Source organism: Oncorhynchus mykiss, chromosome 12 (assembly GCF_057628025.1).
Source record: "Oncorhynchus mykiss isolate SJ-2025 chromosome 12, ASM5762802v1, whole genome shotgun sequence".
Taxonomy (NCBI): domain Eukaryota; kingdom Metazoa; phylum Chordata; class Actinopteri; order Salmoniformes; family Salmonidae; genus Oncorhynchus; species Oncorhynchus mykiss.
Window position 1 is genome coordinate 66,764,775 of NC_143033.1, and position 18,955 is coordinate 66,783,729.

Sequence of the window (18,955 nt, forward strand, 5' to 3'; positions counted from 1 at the left end):
ACTCTCTTTTTTTTTCTACTGTGTTATTGACTTGTTAATTGTTTACTCCATGTGTAACTCTGTGTTGTCTGTTCACACTGCTATGCTTTATCTTGGCCAGGTCGCAGTTGCAAATGAGAACTTGTTCTCAACTAGCCTACCTGGTTAAATAAAGGTGAAATAAAAAAATAATTAAAAAGAATAGCCATATTATGGCAAGAAAAAGCTCAAATAAGCAAAGAGAAACGACAGTCCATCATTACTTTAAGACATGAAGATCAGTCAATACAGACGTTTTCAAGAACTTTTAAAGTTTCTTCAATTGCAGTCACAAAAACCACGAAGCACTATGATGAAACTGGCTCTCATGAGGACCGCTACAGGAAAGGAAGACCCAGAGTTACCTCTGCTGTAGAGGATAAGTTCATTAGAGTTAACTGCACCTCGGATTGCAGCCCAAATAAATGCTTCACAAAGTTCAAGTCAGACACATCTCAACATCAACGATTCAGAGGAGACTGTGTGAATCAGGCCTTCATGGTCAAATTTCTGCAAAGAAACCACTACTAAAGGACACCAATAAGAGACTTACTTGGGCAAAGAAACACAAGCAATGGACATTAGACTGGTGGAAATCTGTCCTTTGGTCTGATGAATCCAAATTTGAGATTTTTGGTTCCAACCTTTGTCTTTGTGAGACACAGAGTAGGTGAACGGATGATATCCGGATGTGTGGTTCCCACAGTGAAGCATGGGGAGGAGGTGTAATGGTGTGGGGGTGCTTTGCTGGTGACACCGTCAGTGATTTTATTTAGAAAGCATGGCTACCACAGCATTTTGCATCCCATCTGGTTTGTGCTTGGTGGGACTATCATTTGTTTTTCAAAAAGGACAATGTGTGGGGTGTGGGGGCTGTGCTTTGGCAAAGTGGGTGGGGTCATATCACTCCTGTTTGGCCCTGTCCGGGGGTGTCCTCGGATGGGGCCACAGTGTCTCCTGACCCCTCCTGTCTCAGCCTCCAGTATTTATGCTGCAGTAGTTTATGTGTCGGGGGGCTAGGGTCAGTTTGGTATATCTGGAGTACTTCTCCTGTCCTATCCGGTGTCCTGTGTGAATTTAAGTATGCTCTCTCTAATTCTCTCTTTCTCTCTTTCTTTCACTCTCTCGGAGGACCTGAGCCCTAGGACCATGCCTCAGGACTACCTGACATGATGACTCCTTGCTGTCCCCAGTCCACCTGGCCGTGCTGCTGCTCCAGTTTCAACTGTTCTGCCTTATTATTATTGGACCATGCTGGTCATTTATGAACATTTGAACATCTTGGCCATGTTCTGTTATAATCTCCACCCGGCACAGCCAGAAGAGGACTGGCCACCCCACATAGCCTGGTTCCTCTCTAGGTTTCTTCCTAGGTGTTGGCCTTTCTAGGGAGTTTTTCCTAGCCACCGTGCTTCTACACCTGCATTGCTTGCTGTTTGGGGTTTTAGGCTGGGTTTCTTTCCCCACTTTGAGATATCAGCTGATGTACGAAGGGCTATATAAATACATTTGATTTGATTTGAATGACCCAACATTGGGCTATTTGACCAAGAAGGAGAGTGATGGAGTGCTGCATCAGATGACCTGGCCTCCACAATCACCCGACCTCAACCCAATTGAGATGGTTTGGGATGAGTTGGACCTCAGAGTGAAGGAAAAGCAGCCAACAAGTGTTCAGCATATGTGGAAACTCCTTCAAGACTTTTGGAAAGCATTCCAGGTGAAGCTGGTTGAGAGAATTCCAAGAGTGTTCAACTCTTTCATCAAGGCAAAGGGTGGCTACTTTGAAGAATGTAAAACATAATTGATTACTACATGATTCGAAGTGTGTTATTTCATAGTTTTAATGTCTTCACTATTATTCTACAATGTAAAAATAACAAAAAAAAATTAAAGTAGGTGTCCAAACTTTTGACTGGTTCTGTACCTACTTACTTATCTGTCTACCTACCTGCCTACATGCCTTCCTACCTACAGCACTTACTTACTGCACAGGAATTCCTCCAAGAAGGTCTTCACTCACCAGGCTGTGATAGGAGTTCCAGTAAGTTAGGACAGGATTTTATTGCACCGCCACAATGGAGTAAAGTCCAAAGTCCACTATGGAGCACAGTCCAATAGTGGGTCCTTAGACAGACAGCAGAGGTCCTGCTGTGGCTGCCTGCCTCTCTGTCTGTCTGTCTGGGCTCCTGCTCGCTCCGGCTATGAGGAACTAGTTAGGGTGATTTAGGCTATCCCCTCTTTCAAAATGTACGTACCCCAGGGCCACTTCCGTGCGGACCAGGGCCAGGCCCAGCCTCTGGATCTGTTGTCTTCGGAGGGATCGTTGACATGTGAGTACTGCTACTGACCTGGACTGGTAATCTTGCTTGTACTGTTATTACGGTTGCTGTTACCGACCTGGACTATAACTGCTTCTGTTACTGTTCTAGCTGCCTCTCAAGCTACTAGGCGCCTCTCAGAATGTTTTGTTTGTGACACGAAAGGTGTGATCATATAGCCTGATGGTCCAGTTCAGCGTTTTCCAAACTCGGTCCTGGGGACGCCAAGGGGGTGCATGTTTAGTATTTTTGAAATTGTGCACCCCATTGGGTCTCCGGGACTGGGTTTGGGAAATGCTGGTCCAGCCAATTTGTGCTTTGGCCAACTCCTCTCTGTTCGTTCATTGTCAAGCCAAACATGTATGGCATTACAAGGAAAGAAGAGTTGGATACAGCTATACAGTGTGGAACCAGGCTAGTGGTCACAGTACTTTGATTTATCAGTTGAATGAAGGGTGTGAAGACAGCTTCAGGGAGAGGGAACTTTCTTTTAAATCGCTCACTATTTATCAAATATGGACATTGGTGAATTTCCTCTTAATATCGTCATTTCCATTGCCAAACGTACTTTCCTATTACCCTAATCTGTTCATTCACTAAAAACATGGTCAATATGAATTACGTAAGTGTCACAATAAGGCAGTTCAGTTTATAGTTTTAGCCTATCAATCTGAGTGATAAGAATATAGCACGATGGCTGTTCAGAGGCCGCCGCCTCTCATTTACGGAAGAATAAACCAGGGCCGTGTTCATTAAGCGTCTCATAGTAGGAGTGCTGTTCTAGGATCAGTTTGGTTTCACCTTTTAAATCACAATGAATAACGAGGGACCAGCACTCCTACTCTGATATGCTTTGTGAATTCGGACTCAGATCGAGTTAACAAGTATAAGTACAAGAACTTGACTTGACGACTAACTTAGGCCTAGATTCAATCCGGACCGCAGAAGGTCCGCGTTATAGCGTGATTGACGTTTAAAGGTCATTTCTGATTGAGCCAACCGACTTATGCAGTGTTAACCGTGATGCGGTCTCCATGAAACACTGACGCATTGCCTTTAAAATCGAATTGAATCTAGCCCGTAGTCAGACGTTGGTCAGCCACTTAATAACAGGCAGACACATAGAGGTCTCTTTAATCCCTGCCATTAGCCAATGCATGACACCCCCAACACCTTGTGGACCCCAGGAAGAGTAGCTAATTCACATGCAGCAGCTAATGGGGATCCTAAACAGCTAAACCTTCCCCACTCCCCAGCTCAGGAGCTGAAGACCGAGCCAGGGACCAGGCCAGATCAGGCGGAGGTCTGTCCAGTCTGTGGAGACAAAGTGTCTGGCTACCACTATGGACTGCTCACCTGCGAGAGCTGCAAGGTAATGTAGGCCCAGCGTGATCGGCGACACACTTCTTTTCAGTGACACACTTGTTTCAAATAGTATTGGGATGATTTTGTTGACTGTTACATTGAGCCTGCCTGGAGTGGCAGATGGGATGTTGTTGTTTTTTCCTTACTTTTGGGACTATTTAATTTGCTCTATTACACCAGGCCAGCTCAGTCAAGAGCAGCTACATGAAACCAAGAGTGTTTTTATTTAACGTCTCTATCGTAGATCCAAGTGATTTCATTGTTTCCTTTGAGACATAACAAGGCACACAAACAGCATCCTAGCAGCAGCTTGAATGAGCTCTCTGGCTATCTCTCCACCCCCTTTCTCTCTGGCTCTCTCTCCACCCCCTTTCTCTCTGGCTCTCTCTCCACCCCCTTTCTCTCTGGCTCTCTCTCCACCCCCTTTCTCTCTGGCTCTCTCTCCACCCCCTTTCTCTCTGGCTCTCTCTCCACCCCCTTTCTCTCTGGCTCTCTCTCCACCCCCTTTCTCTCTGGCTCTCTCTCCACCCCCTTTCTCTCTGGCTCTCTCTCCACCCCCTTTCTCTCTGGCTCTCTCTCCACCCCCTTTCTCTCTGGCTCTCTCTCCACCCCCTTTCTCTCTGGCTCTCTCTCCACCCCCTTTCTCTCTGGCTCTCTCTCCACCCCCTTTCTCTCTGGCTCTCTCTCCACCCCCTTTCTCTCTGGCTCTCTCTCCACCCCCTTTCTCTCTGGCTCTCTCTCCACCCCCTTTCTCTCTGGCTCCCTCTCCACCCCCTTTCTCTCTGGCTCCCTCTCCTCTCCCTTTCTCTCTGGCTCCCTGTCTCTCTCCTCTCCCTTTCTCTCTGGCTCCCTGTCTCTCTCCTCTCCCTTTCTCTCTGGCTCCCTGTCTCTCTCCTCTCCCTTTCTCTCTGGCTCCCTGTCTCTCTCCTCTCCCTTTCTCTCTGGCTCCCTGTCTCTCTCCTCTCCCTCTCTATCTGGCTCCCGGTCTCTCTCCTCTCTCCTCTCCCTCTCTATCTGCAGGGTTTCTTCAAGCGTTCGGTGCAGAACAACAAGCGTTACACCTGTGCAGAGAGACAGAGCTGTCCCATGAACCCCTCCCAGAGGAAACGCTGCCCCTACTGCCGTTTCCAGAAGTGCCTGGCCGTGGGCATGAAGAGAGAGGGTACGGCACTCCTCACTCACTCACTCGCACGTGCACACACACATTTAAACCAAATGCATACACCCACACTTAAACACATGCATACACACACCTCTGTGCACACAAAACAATCAATGTGGGTCCTCAAAACAATCCTTGAGACCCAGCACAGGACAGACATGTGGGACTCAGAACCATTTAAAGCAGGGATGGGCAACTAGTTGGCCCCTTTTGAAGGCCCTTTGATCAATCCAGAGCTCCCGAGTGGCGCAGCGGTCTAAGGCACTGCATCTCAGTGCTAGAGGCGTCATCACAGACCCCCTGGTATGAATCCAGGCTGTATCACAACCGGCCGTGATTGGGAGTCCCATAGGGCGGCGCACAAATGGCCCAGCGTCATCTGGGTTTGGCCGGGGTAGGCCATCATTGTAAATAAGAATTTGTTCTTAACTGACTTTCCTTAGTTAAATAAAGATTACATTTACAACAAAAATATCCTGCGAGCAACTGCCGGCCCCCACCCCCGGATGAGTTCAAATGTTTTGAGGCCCCCACCCCCATCAAAGTTGCCCATCCCTTATATACAGTATACAGGTAACTGCCAGCATAAAGGACACCAACATAATGTGTCTTAATAGGCTGTTGGGGCCACCACAATCCAGAAAAGCTTCAATGCACCTTGGCATAGATTCTATAAGTGTCTGGAATTATATTGGAGGGATGTGAGACTTCTTCCACGAGAAATTCCATCATTTGGTGTTTTGTTGATGGTGGTGGAAAACGCTGTCTCAGGCACCGCTCCAGAATCTCCCATAAGTGTTCAACTGGGTTGGAATCTGGTCACTGAGACGGCCATGGCATATGGCTTACATTGTTTTCATGCTCATCAAACCATTCAGTGACCACTAGTGCCCTTATGGATTGTCATCCTAACCATGGTAGCCAAAGTAATGGCATGCCCAGAATTATTATATATGACCGTAAGCATGATGGGATGTTAATTGCTTTATTCGTTCATTCAGGAAACACACCTATGTGAAAGCCCCGGCTTTCAATATACTTTATCACTCATGTACTGAAGTGTTCCCATTATGTGTACCTGTGGAAATCTCCTCTGTGCTAGTTTGCATAATGCCTTACCTTTACTTCCACTGATACCCTTCCATGTTCTGCTCCCTCATATGACTTATCTGTGGACTCATAAACCAGAACTGACCCAGATAGTGTACACTAAAACATGCTGACATCAGACCTGGGTTTAAGTAGTATTGGTTTGTCTTTTCAAATACATTTGCTGAGTTTGTTTGAGCTTACTCGGCAGTGCTGGCACAATGGGAGTTGGAACCATTCAAATGTTCCCCGAACATATGCATACCCTGCCCAATGAGCCCTCCTGGCAGGATTGTTACTCCTGTTACTCTCTCCATTTGTTAGTGTCAATACACTCACATGTAACCTTTATTAAATATAGTTTTAATGTGCTCATGTTACTCTCTTCATTATAGTGTCAGTATACTCATACCTCTACTGTATGTTACTCTCTGGTCCTACAGCGGTAAGGGCAGACCGAATGAGAGGTGGCCGGAACAAGTTTGGCCCTCTGTATCGACGAGACAGGCAGATGAAACAGCAGAGAGGGGTCTTCCGCCACCAGCAGCACAACACCACCCCCTACAGGATCAAACTGGAAAGTGCACAAACGCATCAGCCTTCCGTTTCAAACAACATTCACCTGATGTCCAGTCACACATCGGCACCCCTTCCCTCTGACAATTTCCACCAATCGCAGGCCTACCCCTCTAATCTGGGCCATTCAGAGCTCCACCCCATGCTTCTGGACTGCACCTTGAACCGGGACAGGAGGGCTCTAGCTCCTCCCCCATCCCTGGCTTACCCTGAAGTGTACCACCGTTCCTCCCATGGAGGGGGATCAGGATACCACCAGGGGAAAAGTGAGATGATGCCTTACAGCTACGGCCCGGCACCTCCATCCCCGCCCACACCTAAAGGGTTACTCACCACGCCCACAACCACCCCGAGCTCCACCCCAACCCCGACCTTAACCTCCATGTTGACTGCTCCCATACCTAGCTTCCTGGCCCAGCTTCTGGAGGGTGAGCCGGATGAGCGCCAGCTGTGTGCCAAGGTGCTGGCCAGCCTGCAGAGAGAGCAAGCAAGCCGTGGGAAACACGACCGCCTCAACACCTTCAGTATCATGTGTAAAATGGCCGACCAGACTCTGTTTGGGCTTGTGGAATGGGCCAGGAACAGTGCTCTCTTCAAGGAGCTTAAGGTCATACAGACACACACACACACAAACATTATCCTCATAGAAAACAATGGGACACTTTCAATTCACTTCCTGAATCGACTGCATTGAGAGGTGAACTGACCAGTGTGTGGTCCTGGTGGTTACTCCTTTAGGTGGAGGACCAGATGGTGCTGCTGCAGAGCTGTTGGAGTGAGCTGCTGGTGCTGGATCACCTGTGTCGACAGGTGGCCTACAGCAGAGAAGGCTGCATCTATCTGGTCACAGGACAACAGGTCTGTTTGGGCACCAAACACCGGTACCAACTCCAATCACTGTCCTCCTTCCCTTCCTCCTCCTTGTGGTTGTCCTTGTACTTGTTCTCATGCACGTCCTCATCCTCTTCCTCACCCTTTCCATCTCCTCCTCCTCCTCCTCTATTAGCTCATACTATAATGTATTGCCTGAATAATACTATAGGGCCGAAAGTCCCAACTAGTTTGAACGTCCTGTGTAGTCTGAATGGCATGAGAGGAAGGCTCCACAACACTCACTTGAGTATCTTACCTAGTTATTTTCAGGTGATCTCGTTTTGCTCTTTTGTAGCTTTGGCAACTGTGTGTGTTCTATCCCAGCTCGCTCCTCTCCCTGTAGGCTTTACAGACGCTCCACAGTCCTTGGCTGAAACCCTTCTAATTTAGTGTACCCTGCACACACAACTCATGTGGAATTCCTGGTCTCTGGCAACATTTGGAACTGCTGATCTGTGGTTCAGTACGCCGAGTTCATCTCATTCTATGCTGCCGTTCAGTCCTTTTACTTTTGGGCCCTGATGGAGACATGGATCACCCCAGAGAACACTGCTACTCCAGCTGCTCTCTTTTCTTCTCATTTGAATTCCATGCTGTCACTTGTCCACTCAAGCTTAACATTGTTGTTGTCTATTGCCCACTAGGTGCCCTTAAGAGTTCCTCAATGAGCTTGGCACCTTGATAAACTAATTTCCTGACGATGGCTCACCGCTGTTCGTATTTGCCGACTTCAACCTCGCAACATCTGCCTTTGACTCATTTCTTTACAACTCTATCTTTCCCCTCCTTGCCCCTTTTGACCTCACCCTTTCTCAGTCCCCTCCCACTCACAAAGCAGGCAATACGCTTGGCCTCATCTTTAGTATCTTAGAGTCTTTTCTGACTCCCTTTCCTCCAGCCCTAGCCACTCAGCCCCTACTAGATGGTCACTAGACTTCCAGAGGACCTATCATCCTTCCACTCCCTCCTCTCCACCTTCTCTTCCTCTCTATCTGCTGCTAAAGCCACTTTCTGTCACTAACCCTAGAAAATAGTTTCCACCTTCTGCTCCCTACTTAATCCTCCATTCTCCTTCTCTGCAGACAACTCTGTCAACCTCTTTGAAAAGAAGGTTGAAGGCAATCACTCCTCATCCCCATCACACAGAACTACCCTACGCCTTGACCTCTTTCTCCCCTCTCTCTCCAGATGAAATCTTGCGACTAGTCAGGTCCGGCCGCCCGACAACCCGCCCGCCCGCTCGACCCCATCCCCTCCTCCAGACCATCTCTGGACACCTTCTCTCATTCCTCACTTCCCTCATCAACTCATCCCTGACCAAAAGCTGCTTCCCCTCTGACTTCAAAATGGCCCGTGTCACTCCCTTCCTCAAGAAACCAACACTTGACTCCTCTGACGTCAAACTACAGACCGGTATCCCTTCTTTCTTTTGAGGTTGCCATCTCTGAACAACTCTCAAGCGATCTCTCTCAGAACAATCTTCTTGAACATAACTAGTCACAGAGGCTCTCCCCACTGTCAACGTTAAATATCTATCCTATGTTCTCATCCTCCTATCCACTACCTTTGACATCGTGAACCATCATATCCTCCCCTCCACCCTCTCAGCTCCTACCAGGTGATCTGGAGAGGATCTGTGTCTGCAACACTTACTCTCATGACTGGTGTCCCACAGGGCTCGGTTCTAGAACCTCTTCTCTATATACACCAAGTCACTCTGCCCAGTCATATCCTCACATGGTCTCTCCTATCAATGCCAGGCAGATGACACTCAACTACTTTTCTCCTTCCCCTGTCTGACACCCAGGTGGCAACAACCATCTCTGTGTGCCTGGCAGATATCTCAGTTTGGATGTTGGCCCACCACCTCAAGCTCAACCTCGACAAGACGGAACTGATCTACCTCCCGGGGAAGGCCTGCCCGCTAAAAGATCTCTCCATCATGCTTGACAAGTCCACGGTGTCCCCCTTCTAGAGTGCAAAGAACCTTGGCGTGACCCTGGAAAACTCCTTGTTCTCTGGAAACATCAAAGCAGTGACTTGCTCCTACAGGTTCATGCTCTACATCTGTAGAGTACGACCCTACCTCACACAGGAAGCGGTGCATGTCCTAATCCAGGCACTTGGCATCTCCCGTCTGGACTACTGCAACTCACTGTTGGCTGGGCTCATCAAACCCCTGCAACTTCTCCAGAACACTGCAGTCAGCCTGGTGTTCAACCTTCCCAAGTACTCCCATGTCACCCCGCTCTTTCTGCACAATCCAATGTCTTCCAGTCGAAGCTCACATAGGCCTTTCTTGAACTAACACTTGGACCTTACTTACATTTTCTTTCTTACTAGCTCGGACTTTGCTGACAGCTACTTTATTGAGGAAAATGTACTTACTATGACTGTGATATGTGGTTGTCCTACATCTTAAGATGAATGCACAAAATGTAAGTCACTCTGGATAAGAGCATCTGCTACGTTACTAAAATGTACACTGAAAAAAAAAATACGTAACATGTGAAGGTCTCATGTTTCATGAACTGAAATAAAAGATCCCAGAGATGTTCCATATACACAAAAAGCTCTTCTCTAAAATGTTGTTTACAAATTTGTTTACATCCCTGTTAGTGAGCATTTCTCCTTTGCCAAGATAATCCATCCACCTGACAGGTGTGGCATATCAAGAAGCTGATTAAACAGCATGATCATTACACAGGTGCACCTTGTGCTGGGGACAAACAGTCACTCTAAAATGTGCAATTTTGTCACACAACACAATGCCACAGATGTCTCATGTTTTGAGCGTTCAATTGGCATGCTGACTACAGGAAATTCCACCTGAACTGTTGCCTGGGAATTGAATGTTAATTTCTCTACCATAACCCGCCTCCAACGTCGTTTCAGAGAATTTGTCAATATGTCCAACCAGCCTCACAACCGCAGAACACGTGTCTGGCATTGTGTAGGTGAGCGGTTTGCTGATGTCAACGTTGTGAACACAGTGCCCCATGGTGGCAGTGGGGTTATAGTATGGGCAGGCATAAGCTACGGACAACGAACACAATTACATTTTATTGATGGCAATTTGAATGCATAGAGATACCGCGATGAGATCCTGAGACCCATTGTCGTGCCATTCATCTGCCGCCATCACCTCCTGTTTCAGCATGATAACGGACGGCCCCATGTAGCAAGGATCTGTACACAGTTCCTGGAATCTGAAAATGTCACAGTTCTTACAGGGCCTGCATTCTAACCAGACAGGTCACCCATTGAGCATGTTTGGGATGCTCTGGCTCGACGTATACGACAGCGTGTTCCAGTTCACGCCAATATCCAGCAACTTCGCACAGCAATTGAAGAGTGGGACAACATTCCACAGGCCACAATCAACAGCCTGATCAACTATATGTGAAGATGTCGTGCAGCATGAGGCAAATGGTAGAAATTGTTGTAGGTTGCGTTTTTATATTATTTTGTTCCGTTTAAATGTGGAGCGAAAAAAAGTCTCACACACAAAATATCTGGATAGTCTTAGTTTAATAATCTGAAAGTCCTAAATTGTTTTGAATGAATTGTCTGGAAGGTGTCAAGTCTGGAGGTCCTAAATAGTCCTGTCTCTCTGATGCAGATTGAGGTGTCGAACATCCTGACCCAGGCAGGGGTCACTCTGACCAGTCTGGTGTCAAGGACTCAGGACCTGGTGGTTAAACTCAAGGCCCTCCACCTGGACACACAGGAGTTTGTGTGCCTCAAATATCTGGTCCTCTTCAACCCTGGTGAGTCCTCCGGTCCTACTGAATGTTACTTTGCTCAGATGTACCTCTGCTGTCGGTCTCTGGTTTAGATCCCTGGTTGGCTGATTCTCAGCCAAGGAATCTCCACTGGAAACCCCAACTTGATGGGGTTTTTGTATTAGACAATCTCATAGTAGACATTTCCCAATTGTTCAAACTGTCTCTGCCAGTCTTTTCCACACTGCAGACGTGAAGTCTGTTTGGATAGTCCCCCACAGATGGTTTATAGATGTTCAACTAACTTTCTCTACCTGTCCTTCTCGACCCTGCAGATGTGAAGTCGGTGCAGGACCGCGGGCAGGTGGAGCGGACCCAGGAAAGGGTGAACCACACCCTGATGGACCACACCCTCTACACCCACCCGGGTCACACCGACAAGTTTGGCCAACTGCTGCTACGGCTTCCTGAGGTTCGCAGCATCAGCCTGCAGGTGGAGGAGTATTTGTACCAGCGCCACCTACAGGGTGATCTGCCCTGCAACTCATTGCTCACAGAGATGCTGCACGCTAAACACAGCTGAATACCGCCTTGCCCTGCTAACAGAGAATGCTTTACGCAGTTGAACAACACCCTGGGACTGTCCCAAATGGCAACCTATTCCGTACATGGTGTACGGAATAGGGCCCCCCCATAGAGCTCTGGTCAAAAGTAGTGCACTATATACTGCAGTGCATAGGGTGTCATTTGGGACGTTTAACCCTGTTCCACTCAGAGATGCTGATTGCTATGCACTTCTGAACAACTACCTGCTGGACTTGGCTGGTGGGCTCCCTCTCCTGACCTGGGTTGTGTTAATTTGTCATAAGGAGAGATTACCTGGACTTGTCCAATAAAAAAAACGTGTTTTTGTATTCCATTGTAAAACATTTTTGCCAAGGTGTAGCATGGTGAACACAACCCAGGGGTCTGTTCAATAGGGCACATCGTAGCAAAACATTTTGCAAAGGAACGCAAACGGAACAAAATGTAGGTATTACCTCCCTGTTTCACTGCATTTCAAAACATTTTCTCCATACTGATCAAGTCCTGGGCATCAGGGTGATGTTCAACTGCCAATGAGCCTGTTATCAGTCCACCAAGATTGTAATCTTTGCTCAAAGGTAGACATTGTCCCAAAGCACAGATCTGAGATCAGGGCCCAATTTTTTAAAAGTTACCTATCTGCATAAAATTAATAAAATGGAAGAATGGGGACTTGAATGTGGACTCTGGTTCTATATATTCTTTCTATGCATTTACTCCTATCCGATAGCTGAAATCCATTTTTCCAAAGCTGGACCCAATGACCCTAATGCCAATCCTAACCATTAAGGGGATAAGGCATCAACATCTGATCCAGGGCCTGTGGTTAGTAACAACAACAACAACAATCTACTTTGTGTGCTTCCTCCCAAGTAATACTCATCTCCAATTGTTCATTTGTTTGAAACCCCGAGTTAACTAGTCAGTATTCAGTCAGATGGGAGTAGGAACCAAAACACTGCTATATGCTTTCTGCTCTTCCCCTGTACACACATTATGCAGATGGCATATCATTTGACAAGACAATGTTGTGTATCGGTTATATCTGTCAGACAAATGTCATCCCTTTACCACAAGACCTGTTTGAAATAAACAAGCAGAGGCGTCACTTCCCCCTCAGATTTGTCCTGTACATTTTAGTTTTTGTTCCTTCACTGTAATACTACTCACCCTTTAGCAAGCCCAGATAGGTTCCCAATCTCATAAATGGTTTCTTGGTAGCTAGTTCAGGTTATCAATCAAGTCAGACAAGCTAGCTACTCTATCTTAGCTGGCATGCCTGTTGGCAGGCTTCAGAAAAGTAATTACTGAATAAGATTCACATTCCTTTAATCTTGTACCCAGATTTGAGCATATTTAGTTTCGTTAAAAGAACCAGAACTTTCTGTTGACATGGGCCATAGAGGGTCCGCGTTTCAGTTACACACATACCATTTAGCCAACAGTCTTCGCTAGCCCCAGTGCAAGGCTGACAGTATGGACTTCAACTAAAAATCTAAATGAAGCGAGAGGAAAAAGAGCCTATGAAAAGGAAAGAAATTCCCTCAAACTTTAAACGGGGAACCGACAGGCAACGTAACAAACACCTTTTTTAAAAGTTTAAAGGCCCCCCCATACGATAGATGCTTTAGAAATCATTTAAGCACAGGTGGGTCCAGAAATACTAAGAATGAGCATGACATAAATGAAAGGGGTAAAGGTGATTTTTAAAATGATTTTATTAGCCTGGTCCAGTTACCTGGGATAGATCTGCAATCATGAACAATTTTGCGAGAGGAACACAAGCACTCTGCCCACATCGACACGGTGGCAACAGAGCTAAATAAAAGAGACAACATACAGGACATGTCTTCTATGAAATGAACATCAACCACCACTTTAATGGGGAAAAAAATAAAATCATAATAATCATTAAAAAAATCCTTATCATTACCCAATAAACACACCATGGGGTTACATGACAATTTTACTGTCTACAGGAGAATTGCACAGAATCCAGTTATAGTTCAACTATCGCATACGTACTCTCCTTTACAAACAGATATACACATTACACCAGTCACACACGTCCATTCATCTCACACTCCTTGCCATACACACTGAACACACAAACCCATTGTCGAGCTTTTTAGAGACCAAAAAAAAAATCTATCAGATCTCCATTGGAAATCTCAGTCAAAACGACAGGAACGTGATGTTGTTGTTGGGAGGCAGTTTGTGATGTGAAACAAGACAGGAGAGATGCCAGCTGATTATCAGCTGATGTAGGCCTGCCAGCCAGAGTGCTAAATGAAGACAAGAGGAGATCAGAACCCACTAGGACCTACAGGTTAGACCAGAAACACGGTTTGTGTTCCAAATGGTACCCTATGGGGTCATGGCTTACCCAAAACCCCAAATACAGTAGTACCACACCATACCCTGCAGCGGGACCGAATTAGGGCTGATACAGTCCTGATTATCTTTCATTCACAGGTAACGTGTGTGTGTGTGTGTGTGTGTGTGTGTGTGTGTGTGATCTCAAATGACACAGCTTGTTCATCTTTGTCCTTCTGGGTTTATTTCTCAGATTGTGGAGAGTTCGCTAAGTCTCTGTAGTCAGTTTTTCTACTCATTCGCTCGCTCTTTCACTCACTGGCGCGCTCTTCTCTCAGACACACGCACACCTCGCTAATGGTAAAGCAGCAGGCTAGCTTATTCATAGTTCAACTAGTTTGTACAAATCATTGTCAAAACTGAAAGTAATTAGCAATAAACAGCATTCATATATATTAAGTTGTCATTCATTTTTGTTTCTTTTTCTCTCTCCACACAATGTGAATCCTGGGTAATGCTAAACAGAGTATAAAGTCCTCCTTCATTTTTTCCAGTTTCATTCATCAAGATAATAATGTACAACGGTATAACGCTATTTTCATTCCACCTCTCGTACTGAAATAGGAAATAAAGCAAGGGGGGGGGGGATTAGTTCTCATTTCTGCTCACGAAGGCCGAAGCGATTCACTCAGCACAACATGTCAAAAGTAGTGGTGTAAAAAAAAAACATCCAGATGTCTACAGCTGAAGTAGCGTTGGAGCTGGGCGGAGTCCTTCATACCGCTCTGACTGACAGGCACGGCAGCCAGCCAAGAGTGCTAGAGCCCTCGGTGGACCCGCGCAATAATACAGTACCTCCCAGTCCTCGACTGGCCAACAAAAACACACCCGGGGGAGCCGAGTGGTTCGGGTGCGCCCTACATTCATGAGAGAGCAGTTTGCTAAGTCGGATTTCTTTCAGGGTGGGTTCTTCTGTCCCGTCTGCAGGGAGAGGTTCTGTTCAGAGAGCTGCGGCAGTATGTGCGAGATGTTCCCTCTCGCGCTCACCACCAAGTGCTTAAGGTCACAATGGATGACTGTGGACGGGGTTAGTCAAGGGGAGGCAGTGGGAAAGCAGTAGGAGGCTGGGTGATCCAGGCCCTGGGGGTAAGAGGCCCAGTACGGTGGGAAGAAGCCCTGTTCATTCTTGTCCTATCAAAACAGTATTATTTTACAATCTAGGTATATCAGGCCGTGGGGGGCAATCAGAAAGACAGGGCCCTATGAATGGCTTTAGTAGTAGTGATTATCTGTAGCTGGCCCCCTTGACACATGACATGTACAAATGTCCCCCATACACAGAGCTGTTGAAGGTCATATTCATTGGTGCACACCGTAGCAAAACATATTGCAACGAAAAACAAGCGTTTGTTATTGGAGACATTCAGGTAGTCCCTCCCTGTTTTGGTCCGTTTGCCTCCTAGTGAATTCGACCCAGGTTGGTCTTAAAGGGGCAGAGACCATCCGGTTGGACAGGCTTAAAGGGGCAGGCGGTTTATACATGTCTGACACCAGTGTAATGTATTCCTTTCAGATGCTTCCGGCAGTCTACCTGACCAGCCTACTGAACCAAAGCAGTCCCCAAATCAATAGCCAACACTGGACCAAACCAATATAAGAGAAAGGAGGGGGGAGGAGGGGGGAGGAGGGGGGGGGGGGGGGGTTGACTGGGGGAAGAGGGGCCCCTGATTTACATATGTCCACCTCCTTCCTCCCCCCGCCTATCACCTCCTCCATCAGTGAGATGTTCTCGTTATTATTTGGGGGTGCCCAGCTTCTTGGGGGTGCCCGGGCGCTTGCTCTGCCACAGGTGCCCGGGGATGGTGAAGGCATCGACGCTCATGGACATGGTCTTGGACGGGATGGTGGTGAACTGTTTGCGGTCCGAACTATACTTGTAGATGGACTCCACCATGGCGGGGCTGATGACGCGAGGCCCGATGCCCGTTAGGCGCACCATCTCCTCGGTCTCTGGGTTCATGGTGTAGACGGCCCGGAACTGACAGCTGGAGTCACGGAAGAGGATGAGGAAGTGGTTGGCCTGGCATTTCTCCATCTCCTGAACCACAGAAGGAGATGGGGGAGATAAAACAAATGTTAAAAACGCTTTAACAATGACACAATTCAATACATTCAACACAAATCCACATTAGAAAGGAGTGAGAGAGCTTTGCCAATGTAAACATATGTTTCCCATGCCAATAAATCCCTTTGAATTTAATTGAGAGAGAGAGTCCCCTAAGCAAGCTGGTCCGGGGGCTCTGTTCACAAACACACCCACAGAGCCCCAGGACAACAACACAATTAGACCCAACCAAATCATGAGAATACAAAAAGATAATTACTTGACACTTTGGAAAGAATTAACAAAAAAAACTGAGCAAACTACAATGCCATTTGGCCCTAACCAGAGAGTACACAGTAGCAGAATACCTGACGACTGTAAATTTCCCAAAACTAAGTAAAGCTTTGAATATGTACAGACTCAGTGAGCATAGCCTTGCTATTGAGAAAAGGTCACCGTAGGCAGACGTTGAGAGCCACTCTCAAGAGAAGACAAGCTATGTGCACACTGCCCACAAAATGAGGTGGAAACTGAGCTGCACTTCCTAACCTCATGCAAAATGTATGACCATATTAGAGACATATTTCCCTCAGATTACACACACAAAGAATTTGAAAACAAATCCAATTTTGATAAACTCTCATATCTACTGGGTGAAATACCACAGTGTGCCGTCACAGCAGCAAGGTTTTTGACCTGATGCCACAGGAAAAGGGCAACCGGCGACGAACAAACACCATCGTAAGTACAACCCATATGGATGTTTATTCATTTCCCCTTTTGTACATCATTACAGCACTGTATATAAACATAATATGAAACGTCTTTACTCTTTTGGAACTTGTGTGAGTGTAATATTTACTGTTCACCTTTTGTTTATTTCACTTGCTTTGGCAATGTAAACATATGTTTCCCATCCAAAAAAGCCCTTTGAGCTGAACTGAGAGAGAGAGAGGAGGTGAACGGGATTATAAACAGTGGCAGTGTGGATGCTCCAACCAGGTAGACTGACGGGCAATCCAGCCTAGCCAGCGGAGCGGAGGATAGCAAGGTTGTTGATTTAAAGGGCTCCAACAGGGGTTGTCGCTGTTCGCATCCCAAATGGCACCCCTATTCCCTTTGTAGTGCCCTATAGAACCTGGTCAAAAGTAGTGCACTATAATGGAATATGGTGGTGCCATTTGGGATGCACACATTTGTTTAAAGTGGAGTTGTTGATTCATAGAGTTCTGACCTCTACAATCTTGTTTTTCTGCGGTTCGTTGACCTTGCCAGCAAGGCAGCAGCGGGAGATGGCGTTGTGGATGATGAACTTGTTGGACTTGAAGCTGGGCTCCTTGTACAGCTTGGGCCCTGGAAGTCAACACAAATATCACAAACAAAAAAAATCAAACACAAAAACAACACATCTACACAAATCAACAAAATCAATACAAATAGCATGCCATAGATCAAAGAACAAGTACGTTCCCATATGAGCTTTCTGTTAATGTGTGACGGATTAGTTCAAACAGATACAGTTGAAGTTGGAAGTTTACATACACCCTAGCCAAATACATTTAAACTCAGTTTCTCACAATTCCTGACATTTAATCCTAGTAAAAATGTCCCATCTTAGGTCAGTGAGGATCACCACTTTTTTTTTCTTTCATATTTTATTTCTTTCTTTCTTTCTTTCTTTCATCACATTCCCAGTGGGTCAGAAGTTTACATATACACTCAATTAGTATTTGGTAGCATTGCCTTTAAATTATTTAACTTGGGTCAAACCTTTTGAGTAGCCTTCCACAACCTTCCCACAATAAGTTAATTTTGGCCCATTTCTCCTAACAGAGCTGGTGTAACTGAGTCAGGTTTGTAGGCCTCCTTGCTTGCACACGCTTTTTCAGTTCTGCCTACAGATTTTCTATAGGATTGAGGTCAGGGCTTTGTGATGGCCACTCCAATACCTTGACTTAGTTGTCCTGAAGCCGTTTTGCCAGAACTTTGGAAGTATGCTTGGGGTCATTGTTCATTTGGAAGACCCATTTGCGACCAAGCTTTAACTTCCTGACTGGTGTCTTGAGATGCTGCTTCAATATATCCACATAAATGATTCTCCCTCATGATGACATCTATTTTGTGAAGTGCACCAGTCCCACCTTCAGCAATGCAACCCCACAACATGATGCTGCCACCCCCGTGCTTCACTGTTGGGATGGTGTTCTCCAGCTTGCAAGCCTCCACCTTTTTCCTCTAAACATAACGATGGTCATTATGGCCAAACAGTTCTATTTATGTTACATCAGACCAGAGGACATTTCTCCAAAAAGTACGATCTTTGTTCCCATGTGAAGTTGCAAACCGTAGTCTGGCTTTTGTATGCCGGTTTTGGAGCAGTGGCTTCTTCCTTGTTGAGCAGCCTTTCAGGTTATGTCGATATAGGACTCGTTTCACTGTGGATATAGATACTTTTGTACCCATTTCCTCCAGCATCTTCACAAGGTCCTTTGCTGTTGTTCTGGGATTGATTTGCACTTTTCGCACCAAAGTACGTTCATCTCTAGGAGACAGAACGCGTGTTCTTCCTGACTGGTATGACGGCTGCATGGTCCCATGGTGTTTATACTTCATACTATTGTTTGCACAGATGAATGTGGTACCTTCAGGCGTTTGGAAATTGCTCCCAAGGATGAACCAGACTTGTGGAGGTCTACAATTTCTTTGAGGTCTTGGCTGATTCTTTTGATTTTCCCATGATGTCAAGCAAAGCAGCACTGAGTTTGAAGGTAGACCTTGAAATACATCCACAGGTACACCTCCAATTGACTCATGTCAATTG

General features: G+C 46.4%; 2 protein-coding genes across 5 annotated transcripts in view; one reads left to right on the forward strand and one right to left on the reverse strand.

Moving 5' to 3' along the window:
* Positions 1–1,178: 1,178 nt before the first annotated feature.
* On the forward strand, positions 1,179–12,392 carry nr5a5 (nuclear receptor subfamily 5, group A, member 5). The gene is made up of 7 exons (XM_090193046.1): positions 1,179–2,351; positions 3,596–3,711; positions 4,725–4,866; positions 6,399–7,138; positions 7,270–7,389; positions 11,027–11,174; positions 11,465–12,392. The coding sequence occupies exons 1-7, from the start codon at positions 2,267–2,269 to the stop codon at positions 11,710–11,712; spliced, it is 1,599 nt and encodes a 532-aa protein (XP_090049172.1). The 5' UTR covers positions 1,179–2,266; the 3' UTR covers positions 11,713–12,392.
* Positions 12,393–13,414: 1,022 nt separating this feature from the next.
* camsap3 (calmodulin regulated spectrin associated protein family member 3) overlaps positions 13,415–18,955 on the reverse strand; it is a 53,955-nt gene continuing 48,414 nt past the window's right edge. For all 4 annotated transcript variants that reach the window (XM_036938041.2, XM_090193045.1, XM_036938040.2 and 1 more), the window contains 2 exons: positions 17,369–17,487; positions 13,415–16,128 (listed from right to left, as the gene is read on the reverse strand). In XM_036938041.2, the coding sequence (XP_036793936.2) occupies positions 15,826–16,128; positions 17,369–17,487 (422 nt within the window). In that variant the 3' untranslated portion in view covers positions 13,415–15,825. The remainder of the gene's footprint in view (positions 16,129–17,368; positions 17,488–18,955) is intronic.